Source organism: Xiphias gladius, chromosome 2, assembly GCF_016859285.1.
Source record: "Xiphias gladius isolate SHS-SW01 ecotype Sanya breed wild chromosome 2, ASM1685928v1, whole genome shotgun sequence".
NCBI lineage: Eukaryota > Metazoa > Chordata > Actinopteri > Istiophoriformes > Xiphiidae > Xiphias > Xiphias gladius.
The window spans coordinates 9,973,448-9,985,559 of NC_053401.1; the positions used below are offsets into that span (position 1 = coordinate 9,973,448).

At 39.0% G+C, this 12,112-nt stretch overlaps 1 protein-coding gene across 1 annotated transcript in view; it reads left to right on the forward strand.

Annotated features, from left to right (window-relative positions):
* Positions 1-11,954, forward strand: part of cacna2d4a (calcium channel, voltage-dependent, alpha 2/delta subunit 4a) — a 93,868-nt gene extending 81,914 nt beyond the window's left edge. The window contains exons 30-41 of the mRNA XM_040152620.1: positions 2,711-2,725; positions 3,285-3,329; positions 3,517-3,579; positions 4,546-4,616; positions 5,694-5,769; positions 5,864-5,916; positions 7,047-7,102; positions 7,694-7,714; positions 8,266-8,386; positions 9,216-9,331; positions 9,948-10,030; positions 10,259-11,954. Of these exons, the coding sequence (XP_040008554.1) occupies positions 2,711-2,725; positions 3,285-3,329; positions 3,517-3,579; positions 4,546-4,616; positions 5,694-5,769; positions 5,864-5,916; positions 7,047-7,102; positions 7,694-7,714; positions 8,266-8,386; positions 9,216-9,331; positions 9,948-10,030; positions 10,259-10,351 (813 nt within the window). The 3' untranslated portion in view covers positions 10,352-11,954. The remainder of the gene's footprint in view (positions 1-2,710; positions 2,726-3,284; positions 3,330-3,516; positions 3,580-4,545; positions 4,617-5,693; positions 5,770-5,863; positions 5,917-7,046; positions 7,103-7,693; positions 7,715-8,265; positions 8,387-9,215; positions 9,332-9,947; positions 10,031-10,258) is intronic.
* The last annotated feature ends 158 nt before the right edge of the window (positions 11,955-12,112 follow it).

Here is a 12,112-nt window from a genome sequence, read left to right on the forward strand (position 1 = left end):
GATTTTTAAACTAGGTGGTGTTTGTGAGAGACATATTTAAATCACGATTGACAAATAATCAGTTTGCTGTAATGACTAACAACGACAACCTTTTTGATGTGTTTGAGAGAAAGGATAATTGTAAGGACCTCACATATTCGCACATATTCTGCTAATCTCAGTGAGGGAGTTACGTAAGTCGTAGAAATCCTGATCTTATAGCTGCAATATAAAGTTGACTACCTAAAAATAAGATGTTATTAGTTAATGAATTATGGATAAGTGAGGGTAAGAATAAAGCATGAGCTTCCATCTAATGGGAATCAGTCAGAATGTTAATAGGGAAATGTTCTGACATCACTGTACAGTGCACTCTGCTCTGTCTGCTGTCTTAGTGTGTGTCTACATTCATGGTGTTTAAAAACTGTGTGTGTGTGTGTGTGTGTGTGTGTGTGTGTGTGTGTGTGTGTGTGTGTGTGTGTGTGTGTGTGTGTGTGTGTGTGTGTGTGTGTGCGTGTGTTTGAGAGAGTTAGAGACAGTGAAAGAAATACTGTGAATAGGTGCGCGTCCACTGACACGTTATGTCCCCACCTTGGTTAAATCTAAAAAGCTATAAAGATATGTCACATTAAAATAAACAAGGGGAACCGCAATGTCCCATATTGCTGATATATTGTGTCTGACAGTGATTGGAGATGTAGTGAGAGTAATGGGAATCAAAGATGATAGATTTTTTGGTATTCCCATCTTGGCATGATTTTTATCCCACAAGAAAGACTCAGCTGTTTTTCCTTTGTCTATAATTCCAGCTTTGTTAACTCTCAACTTGCATATGCATACTGTTTCTGTGTTTGTGATAGCACTTACACAGCAACTTTAGTAAGGTATATTAGTGCAGTAACGGGATCATTTTGTTTGTTTTTTCTTAGTCTTTTACAAACAAGATTATTTTATGTTTTTTTCTTAAGAAACTAAGCAGACTTCTTCAAAATGTATTCATGTAATTTGATCATTTTTTAATTCAGGGTTTATGTCGTAGCTAAACTCAGTTTAGAATATTATAAAATGGTTATATGTGTGTGTGTGTGTGTGTGTGTGTGTGTGTGTGTGTGTGTGTGTGTGTGTGTGTTCTTCACTCAAAAAATTCTGTGTGTTTGTGAGCACATAGTGGAATAATCAGGTGCAGTGAGAAACTGTTCGGCCGAGGTTCAGGGAATGTGTGATAATTAATGCCCTCGCCATCACCTTGGCTCCTGCCGGAGCTCCCGGGCGAGACACATTTACCAACACGGGATCTGAGGGAACAGCCTCTTACGTGCTGCTTAGATTTAGAAAGATGGCTCTGACACTGGAGGAAAAGAAGTTGTATGAGAGACTGAATTGTTGCTTAGAGAACAGATAGAATACATGTACTGTATATAAATTAGAAAAACAAAAAGAGGGCCCAAGGCAATTTGCTGTGATGACAGATTTGCAGTTTTGATTTGATCATTAGCAGAATTGCAGATGGTAATTACAGTCCATCTGTCGATTCAATTGAGAGTATGTTTTTGTGACTACCTAACTGTTTCTCCAGAGCAACCATCAGGATAAAATTTTCCTTTTGTACACAGGAAACATAACGTCAGAGGCGTTTTCGATTAAATTTACTGTGAATATTCATGCTGCCCTGAGGGCGAACCTTTTCCAGTTTGCACGCTTCACCAGAGCAAAATATCAGCAGGGCACCCAAGTAATAATGATCTAATGGGGAGTTTTCCAGTAAAATTGCTTTGCAAATTAATGCTCCTAAGACAATACAATATTTTTGATTCCAATGATCCTGCATATTTTTTTCTAGTGCCGCCATCAGGACAAAATTTAAGTTTCTGGCACAATTTCTGCCATAGCTACAGGAATTTTAAAAAAAACATCCGAATTTTAAGTCCAGTGAACATCGTGACTTAGGGGTTTCACTAGCAGGGCTTTAGCCTCAGATTTGTTCCACTTTACGTAATTAGCAGAGACATACAGTTCCCCTCAAAAGTTCTCTCATCAAACCATGCCTTTTGCCCATAGTGTAAGGAGAAAGATCATTATCTCTCTGTCCACTCACTGAATTGTAGTTTATTTCAGGAGGCAGTGATGGAAAGCGGAGAAAAAGACTGACACTTAGCCATAATAGGATTGAAAAGGATGATAGATTTTCTCATTCACACATCGACGCGCTCTATATAGCCTGACCACGATTCCAAAGACTTATTGTCCATAGACCCTAATCCACACATGCTGTAGACATAAAATGTGACCATAAAGTCAAGAGGGGAACTATTGACATTTTGACTCATGACCAGTCCACTGAAGAAGAGGAGAACTGTTAGACGAGAAAATGAACAGATAATGTTGATGGAGAAACAGTTTTACGAAAAGGACAGTTAGTACAGATAGTTTGGCAGAGTGCAAGGATACAAACTTTGTTTTTGACTTTTTTTCAGGTCTGCTTGAAAGCCTGCTAACCCGTAATGGAAATCTTTACTCACTAAAGAAATTCTGCAGTCTTTTGTCCATTCTTGAAACTTGTTCCTGGAGGAGATGATAGGCTTTGTCAACAGCAAACTAACAGTGGCAGGTTGAGAATGAAGACAGTGTAGTCAGTGCAATGACTTACACATCATTAACTGAAGTAACGTTTTTCTCTTTTTTTCATGCTCTCGTTTCATCTCTCTTTGTTCCTCTCTTCGTGTGTTCTCAGCCGAATGACACAGATGTAAGTGTGCATAATTTTCCCTCTCTTCATTTTTCAAAACATCACTCTACTTTTTGTACAGAACCAAATTTCACATTTTCAGCACCTGCTGTGCTCTGTGAAGTCAGCTTCACACCCCAGTTAAAACAGTACACACACACACACACACACACTCACACACACACACTCACACACACACATCCACACCGTCACAGCCATGCAGAATTTTAAACATGCACAAACTTGCAAACAAGACAGTCAGGTAGACAAGGCATATCACACACACGAGTTAACGCACTCTCACCAAAATAGACACACTTTTTTCACTTGTCGACATTGACGGATGTTCAAGCCTAACAACTCCACAGACAGACACAGACAGAGCATGTGTGCAAATCATTTCCTGCCCTAAATGAACATGGCCTCCTCCACACCCGACGCATACTTATCAGATAATAACACCTATCACACTCACAGTTATCACTTTCACCTATATTTTGTCAGTGAAAATCGGAATTGGTAACGTGGAAACACATTGCAAACTCGTTCTTCTCTTCCTGTCTACCTGTCTGTCCTCCAGTGCTCTGACGTGGAGGGGATTTGTCCTCTTCGGTGTGACCGCTTTGTGAGTATATCAAGCTGGCATAAATTAATGACTTTACTGTAAAATCTTGGTATTTGACCCCCCACAAAAAACAAAATTTGTTTTCTAATGATACAATAATTATATGGATTAATGTGCTTATGGTTATCTTTCTCAGTGGTGTTTGACACAGATCTTTTACGGTCTCTGTCTCTTTCTGTCATCTCAGGATATCGAGTGCTACGTGATTGACAATAATGGCTTTGTCCTAATTTCTAAACAGCGCAATGATGTGAGTTCACACGTAAACACACACACACACACACGCACACACACACACACACACACACACACACACACACACACACACACACACAGACACAGAGATAATATAGCTGGAGTGCTTTTCTAGACTCTGACTTGATTGTTTGAGAGCTTTTACTTGTGTCAGTATTCATTTCCTAACAAGAAACAAAACACACTTGGAATATAGACCAAAACTATTCCGTGCCTGTTATTTAGAAATACATTCATACATCTCACAATCACTTAAAGTTTCCATGTGATTCCCCCCTCTCAGTCTTTATGTGTAATTTGTTATAGATTTTGATTGAATTCATTTGAGCAGACAAAAGTTTATAAACAAGAAATATATTCTCAACAGAAATAACCATTCTATTCTTGTGATTATAAGTGATTATAGCAAACATTTGAATTAAAGTAATGACTTTTACAATATACCCATATGTGTTTTTAAGGTTTGAGTGAAACTATTTTAAAGGAATAGTTTGGGATTTTGGGAAATAGCCTGTTCACTTTCTGGCCGAGCGTTAGATGGGGGTTTGCTTGTTGCCTGGCAACCTCAGGGTGATGACAAGACTCCACTAAATTACCGTGTGTCATTTTTACACTTCGGTTTTTGACAGATTAAACAAAGGGGCGTGTTAATAAGTGAAGTGTCAGAGATGCTGGAACGCAGATTTTTGTCAGGATAGTTGTAGTGGCCCACCTCTATCGACGGCATTTGAAGGGGAGACTCTCCAGCAAAATCATGTGTGTGATAACGAACACTGCTAATCAAGACACAATATGACATGGATGAAAAATTAATTATAGAGTTCACACTGAAGTGAGAGTGGGAAGGAGGAACGCCTCGGAAGGGAGTTGATATCGCTTGTGTCAGTTTATCATGACAGGAATTTAATACCACACAATTCGTTTCACACAGCGTTTATCGGGCTTTTCTCTTTCCTGATAGGCGGGGAGGTTCTTTGGTGAGATTGACGGATCAGTGATGACTACACTGATCAGAATGGGCATGTTCAAAAGGTAATACCTGTCATCGCCTGACGGATTACTTTAAACAATAGTTGAGTGTCTCTCTGTCCATCTGTCTGTTTCTCTGTCTTGTCTATCTGTTACCTAAGGGAATTACCTTGTCCTGAAGGGGTCTAAATCTTTGTGGCTAGATGCTGAGCTGTTCTCACTTTGCAATATAAAATGGTATATTATGCATCCCAGTGTCTCATGCTTATAATGCTATGCATTTGAAACTGGCTCATGGACATGATTACATGTCACCCCAAATGCTATATCACAACAGTGTTTGCAGATGTGCATTGTCTTAACTAGGAGGTCAGCCTGTAAATGTTTTTCTGTTTTTTTCTTGGTTCTTATACACCTAACCCTTGCATTAGTATGCAGTTGAAGCACATACAGAGACTCAAAAGCTTTGTTTTTATTGATATATTATGGTATAGTCTCTGCCATGTATTGTTCTTTCTAAGTGCTGAGAGTAGTTAATTCACAAATCTTGGTGACCGAGGTATAGATATCCCTACTTTTCCGTTTTGCTCCCCTTTAAGCTTCTACAGCTGCTCTGGATTTTTTTTTTTTTTCCCCCCTCTTACTTTTTTGCCCGTCTTTTATGTTTGAAATCTCATGAGTGATGTGCTATTTTTAAACAGCCAAAAGATTTCGTCATGCTTCATTTGACACGGGATATTACATAACTGTTTTTGAGCATGCATGAACTTCAGTGGCTGTGTGTGTGTGTGTATGTCTGCAGTGTATATTTCATGTGTATTGACGTGTTCTTGTGCTTCTAGCCGCGTAGGGACCAAATACATTAAGCAGTGTAGAAAAAACAAAGAACATTTTTAAAAACTGCGTCAACCCTCTGTTTACAAGAGATGAGTAATTCTGGCATGGAGGTGATTTTCTTTCAGTTTTTTTTTCTGTCCTAAATTAAGTTAGGGATCAGGGTTTCTACAAAGGTTAAGCTCAGCCATGCAGCAGCGGCGTGTAACAGTCTGGAGGGAGGGTCAAGGAATCGATGTAAGTCAGTGAAATACCGCCAGAAGAGCAACACCATGTGCTTTTGTGTGTGTGTGTGTGTTTCCTCAGGGTTTCCATGTTCGACTACCAGGCCATGTGTAAGATGAACTTGCACTCTGTCAGCAGCGCCCGGCCACTTCTCAGTGTATGTACAGCAAACTCACTCTCTATACAGTGTCATTACCATAATGGTCCAATCAATTCCGCAGTAACTATAATCTACCCATCTATCTCTTCAGCCGTTCTATGGTTTGGCTTCAGCACTCAAGTGGTTCCTCTCCAACTTCCTACTGTAAGTGTTGCTAGGGGCAACCAGAATCGGCTATTGCAAAATATAGTGGATTTTTTGTTAAAATTTGCTCTAATTTTTCTGTAAAAGCAATGGAAAGTTTAATTCTTTGTTGGCAGCACTGTTACAGGATGCACAGAAAAATCACAAGGTCTCATTAACAGTCAAATACATAAAAATATGTCTGACTTTAAAATCAAAGTAATTATTTGGTCTAGTTTAATATATACTATTGGAGCAAGAGATGTAGCTTATCCTTATAGGCTATCATATCCTTATTATTACACTATATGAGCATTATAACAAATTATTATAGCAAATATAAGGCTAGCAACAACAATCAGTTAACTTAGCACAAAGACTGGGGGGGCTAGCTTGCCTCTGTCCAAAGCTAACAAAATCCTTCTACTGGCATCACTAAAGATCCAAGCAATAACGACAAGCCATTGTTTTAAGGGAAGTTATGTGCTGGCAGTATCTTCCAGTAGAATTTGATGGTTGACAGGACTCCAGGAAGTCACTGTGCCCGGCCAAGAAATAGTCCAGCACATAGCCCCCTGTAAAACCTCAACGTACCATTTTTAGAGTTTTTAAACATTTTCTTAAACAAATGAGATATAACGCGTTAATTAATGAGCTTTAAGAGGGGGGAATAGGTGGGTTTTGTTATCTTTGGACAAGGCAAAGCTAACTGTGTCTTTGGTTTCCACTCTTTATGCCAAGCTAAGCTAATTGGCTGCTGAAATAAGTGCATTTACCAAAATTTCCAACTATTCCTTTTAAGTACAGTAAAACCCAGGCTGTATCATGGGAAGCTTATAGAGGGGCCCCTATTTATTTAGAAGAACAGCTTCAGTTTTTACTGTAGTGACTTGGTAAGGCTAAAGTCACTTGATAAATCCAGCATCTTCATTAAGAAGAACAGGCTAGTTATTCACGTAAGACAAAAACAGCCACCAAAGCTTCCAATTACTGCTGAACAATCTGAGGACCCATTTTAATATTCCCATGGCACAACTTTGTGTCCTGGCCCACTTTTTAAAAACTGCATGCAATCTGCTTTGGTCTATAATGAAGGTCGCCTAATTGATTCCCTCTCTCTGTCCACTGCCCACTTCTCTGTTCTTCACTAGGTTTCTCCTGGAGTTTAATATCTGTGGCCTCTGGCACACGGAGCATTTTGCCAATGGTGAGCTCACAGAGAATAAAATGTGGCCAGTTGAGGTTGAACTCATTTTCTGTGCATCTTTATTATAAATGTCCTTCCATATGTGGAAATCATGTTTATTTTGTAAATCATTACAACCTTCAGACCAAGCTCGGTTACCACAATATTTGCTTTATAAACTATTTCTTTAAAAATAATGCACATATAATCTATATCTACATGGATTTTAAATAAACCCCTAAGAAATCCCAAATTATATTAACATAAATGTTGGAAGTCTGGTCAAACACTACTCACCATCAGCATTTCACTCACTAAAAAAACATTTCAATTTTTATCATCATCACTCTGTGCTAACAGTCACCACAAACATGTTACAGAAATGACAAATATGCATGTAGTGTCAGTTCAATACCAGGAGTTTTTAAACTGTGTGCAACATCGATCACCAGTCTAAGGATCCTTATGAAATAACAACATTGATCCTTTGATTCCCTGACCTCTCATCTGCCTCCGTCTCTCCATCGATCACACATTCATCCACCTCACTACTCCCCCCGTCAATCATCTGCTCTTCCTCTTACTCCATATCATCATCATCCCTCCGTTCAGCCAAGCCATCTTTCAGCATGTGTGAGTATCTGTCTTGTAGTGTTTTTGAGGAGGATCGGTGTTCAGTTAAACTACCTTTTTCTGCATTTTTTTGTTTTATGTTTGGTGTAGTCTTTGTAGTATACTTCAAACGAAATTAAATTTGATGTGTCCAATTACATAAGAAGCTTTCAGTGGGAACAAGCACAGATGGCAAATTCTTCAAAACAAGAACTAAGCATGGTGTTTCACTGAAGCTACTGTAATTCTAAAGAAGTCAAACAAAAAAAAGCTTACAACCTGACATGTGAAATTGTGACGAGCCGTTATGACTCTTCTGTCAGGTTTCAAACCCATCATTTTGCCTGCACACAGGCACCTTATTTGATTTTGTTTGGAATACACAGCAAGCTAGAGCACCTCTGGTAATGGTAGACAGGGCAATAAATGGCTGAAGTGTGAAGCATTTAAATAGTAGCCGTCATTCTCCTTTCAGCCTGTCAGTCAACAACAAAATGTCACACGTACAATGTCACACGCACTCATTCATATTCCAAACCTTGAGACATGACCCTTATCTATCTCTCTATTAGCCTCAGCTCATAAGAAAAAAGGGGACATCCTGCAGCCGTGTGACACAGAGTACCCCAGCTTTGTTTATGAGCCGTCAGTCAAAGAGACCAACAGCATTATTAAGTGTGGACGCTGCCAGAAGTAAGGGACACGCTCATGCGCACTTATACACACACAAATCTTCAGTGCACTCCTCTCTAAGCCCTAGACGGGTCATATTAAATTATCCTTCCAAAATCCATTTGCTACAGCTTTGCTCTGCTCTGCATACTGAGAGCAGTGTGTGTTTATACAAGAGTATCAGGAAGAGGGAAGTAAGTAAAAAGGAACTGAAGTAGATCAGGGTGCACAGGTTTATAGAAAGAGTGAGAGAGAGACCGGAAAACTGAGAAAGTATTAAGGGAAGTAAATCAAACAAACAGAGATGGGGTAGGTGACAGAAACAGAGATGGTCAGTGGGAGGCGAATGGAGGGGGAAGCATCACAGCATGTGTCTGTGAAAGAGAGAAAGACAGAAAAGTGGAGAGAAACACTGTGGTTCTGTAGTTAGTTATTATTTCAGCAGGTTTGTGATCATAGGTTGAGTGTGAACGCCCTCATGAGGCTCAAAGAGGTGTAACACATCACGGCCACTGCTTTTCGTCCCTCTGCTGGACAAAATCCTGACATTTTGTTAGATGGGAGTGTTCGGTTGACAGTGTTACCCACTGCAACCAAATGATGCAGTTGAGTAAATCTGCATTTTTTTTCCCCTCCATAAAATGTATGACCTTTGAATGAGTATGTGATTATTTGTTGTTTTCATACTATTATTTTTTTGGGGTCACTGTATACATTGTATCTCCTTGGGGTGGGTTCCCCCTATGGGAAAATGTGTTAATGTCATACCTGACATGGGAGGTTTTCTGTCTCTGTGTTTTTATTTGTGCGCACGTTTTCACAGTCATCTTTTCCTGTTTGTGTGTGTCAGGATGTTTGTGGTGCAACAGATACCAGAGAGCAACCTTTTGATGCTGGTGGTTCAGGCGGACTGTGACTGCTCCAGACAGTACGGCCCGATCACCATGGAGCCCAAGGAAGTCAAATATATCCTCTGATATTTTGGCATTAACTGAGTATGCTGGTTCATCTTGAGAAATTAGCTCCCGAGCACAAGCACACTTTTCAGATTTGGTAGAGCAGTTCACATTTCACTTCAAACCCCGTGGCATGTAAGTAGCTCACTCTCAGAAAAAAAAAAAGTAGAACGAAAGCAGTAACGTACCATTTGTACTTTTAAAAGTATGGTATTGTTATGTAACCCAAGGGATAAAAATAAACATAATCAGTTTGCTGCCCTTTTTGTCTTTCTCCAAAATGAATTCCCTTTGTACTGCAGTCCCTGTTGCTACAAACTCCCAGTCTTGTTCTGGAGAAGGTGTAGACAACAAGCAGGGGACAGCAAGGACAGTATCCCTCACTGGCTTCGCAGATGCGAATTAGCTTTTCCTCTCGCACCATGCTAACCTCACTCATTGTGTTACTTCAACTGATTTTACCAACTGTACATTCAATTCAGACTGAATTGGTACAAATCAGGTGTCTGCCATGGTACATCTGCGAAATATGTACTTTACATGGCAAAACCTTTGTATTAATATTTGAATGAGGATGCAAAAGAAACCTCTGCTGCTCTTGTTATTGCGCCTTGACCCCGCTGTACATAACGCCTCAGTAAAGTGTGACAGGATGAGGTCGCAGAAGATTCGCAGACGCCCCGAGTCCTGCCATGCCTACCACTCACAGGTCAGCTTCTCATTGGTCCACTCCAAAACTCGCTCTGGAATTAAACGTCATACATCACATTTCGATAAAATATATTTCCTGTCATTGTCTTAATAGACTAGTTCTGTTATTTACTAACTTCTTATTTATATCTTTATTTAATCACTGTTTGATCACATCATATTGGTGTCAAATGGCTTGAGTCGTGAGAGACTCAAAGTGAAATTGTTTTCTTTTTTGTCCCTGTAGGAGAATGCCAATGACTGCGGACGGGCTTCTTTTATATCTCTCTCGGCCTCTCTCTTCTTTATCTGTCTGTCCTTCTCGGCACTTTTCTCCTGATGATAGACAAATTTGCTGTTTCCTCAACTCACATATGAAGGACGAGATTAGAATAAATCAAGAGATGTGTTTGGACCCTGGACACCTAAAGTGGATTTTTTTTTAAAACGTACCTAATTCTGCACAATTTAATAATGACAACCACAAGCCTAGTCTCTCCTGACGGACATTTGATGCGGTTTATGAGAATATGTCAGTTACTTCCTGGAAATAATTACATCTGAGGTAAAAGTGCAAAGAAAGCAAGTTAATAGACTGTTGTTGCCATGGGTACTTTCCCATTACTTACTTTCTCACACACCACTTTGCATCTGAAAATGAAAAGAGGCTAAATGTGGCTATGACATGCGTTGATAAAAGGGGATTATGAGTCAGAAGATGCAACATGACGAAGTCCAGCGGGGAAAATATGTTCCTCATTTCCCACATCCCACTGAATTGTGTGTTCCAGACATACATGCATATTATATATGCGGCTGCAAGCATGCACACCCCCACTACAAACACATTCAATAATTTATCATCTACAATCCTTTATTTACAGACTTTGCTTTTTTTAATGTTGAATAATAAACCACTGAGAGAAGGGCTATAGCAATATTTGGGGAAAAAACATGTTTTACATGGTTGTTTGCAATATTAAAGGATAATGGACAATGGATAAGGTTATGGCTCAGTGCCTAGAAAGTAGTCACAATTGGGTTATATAGAATTTAGGTGAACAGAAATATGTAATAAAGATGATAATGAGGGGGGTGTCAGACCCTTTGGGATTTCATTTTTGAGTTTACATTTTGATGACTTCCCAAAAATGTTTGTTTCTTTAAAAAAATGTCTGTCTGCCTTTCCGTCTTTATCAGCTGTGTCTTTCTCTGTGTTTGTACATACTGTTGGTAATTTTGTTTGTCTATTTGGCTGTACATGTGGAAATGTAGGGGTTTAAAAAATGCACATACGTGGTTTCAATCTGCATGTGTTTACCGCAAAGGACTATTTGCACTTTTACCAAAATATAAATGATTCAGGAATTAAAACAAAGACTTTAATTTTAATGCTATTTTAATGTATTTGCTGGGGAATGCTTCATGTATCTGCTACTTATTGCTGCCATAAATAACATTATAATTTTAAAACTTCATGATAAAAGCAAAAGAAAAAGTAGCACTCACTCTGAGAAACAACATTGTCACATGGAAGAAACTTGGTCATGCTTAATTTTTGAAAATATGTTGATACGTATGTAATTGCAGTGTAAATTAATATTGTAAATCTAATCGCATAGAATATTTTTGTATACATCTGCTTCTGTGTTTCAAATTTTGGACTGTTTTGCTCAACACTTCATTGTATTTTGGGCTGTGAGTGTACCTGTAGCTTTTTCTATCACATTTTTCATCATCTTACAAAGCATGTCTTTGAGTTGAAGTAATTCTGATGACAAAATTGCCTGGATCTTGCCTGTTTAATAGACTCAGATACATATTGTGTGTGTGGGTGTGCATCATTACAGTGTGCTCTCTGTTGCTGGGATAATGAGAGTAATTTGAATCGTTTGTGTCATTTTTGTTTGTAATTTCCACTACACAGTAACCCTTTATATTGTGTGGCTGACATGTCCAGATTGTATGTTGTTTGACTGAAGCCATGATTTGTACAAAGTCAATTAAAGTATCCTTATGGTTTTTTGTACTGTATTTGTTGTTTGTGTGTGTTTATAGTTATACAGTGATTATAGTTTTGCACAAACACTGTGCATACCGG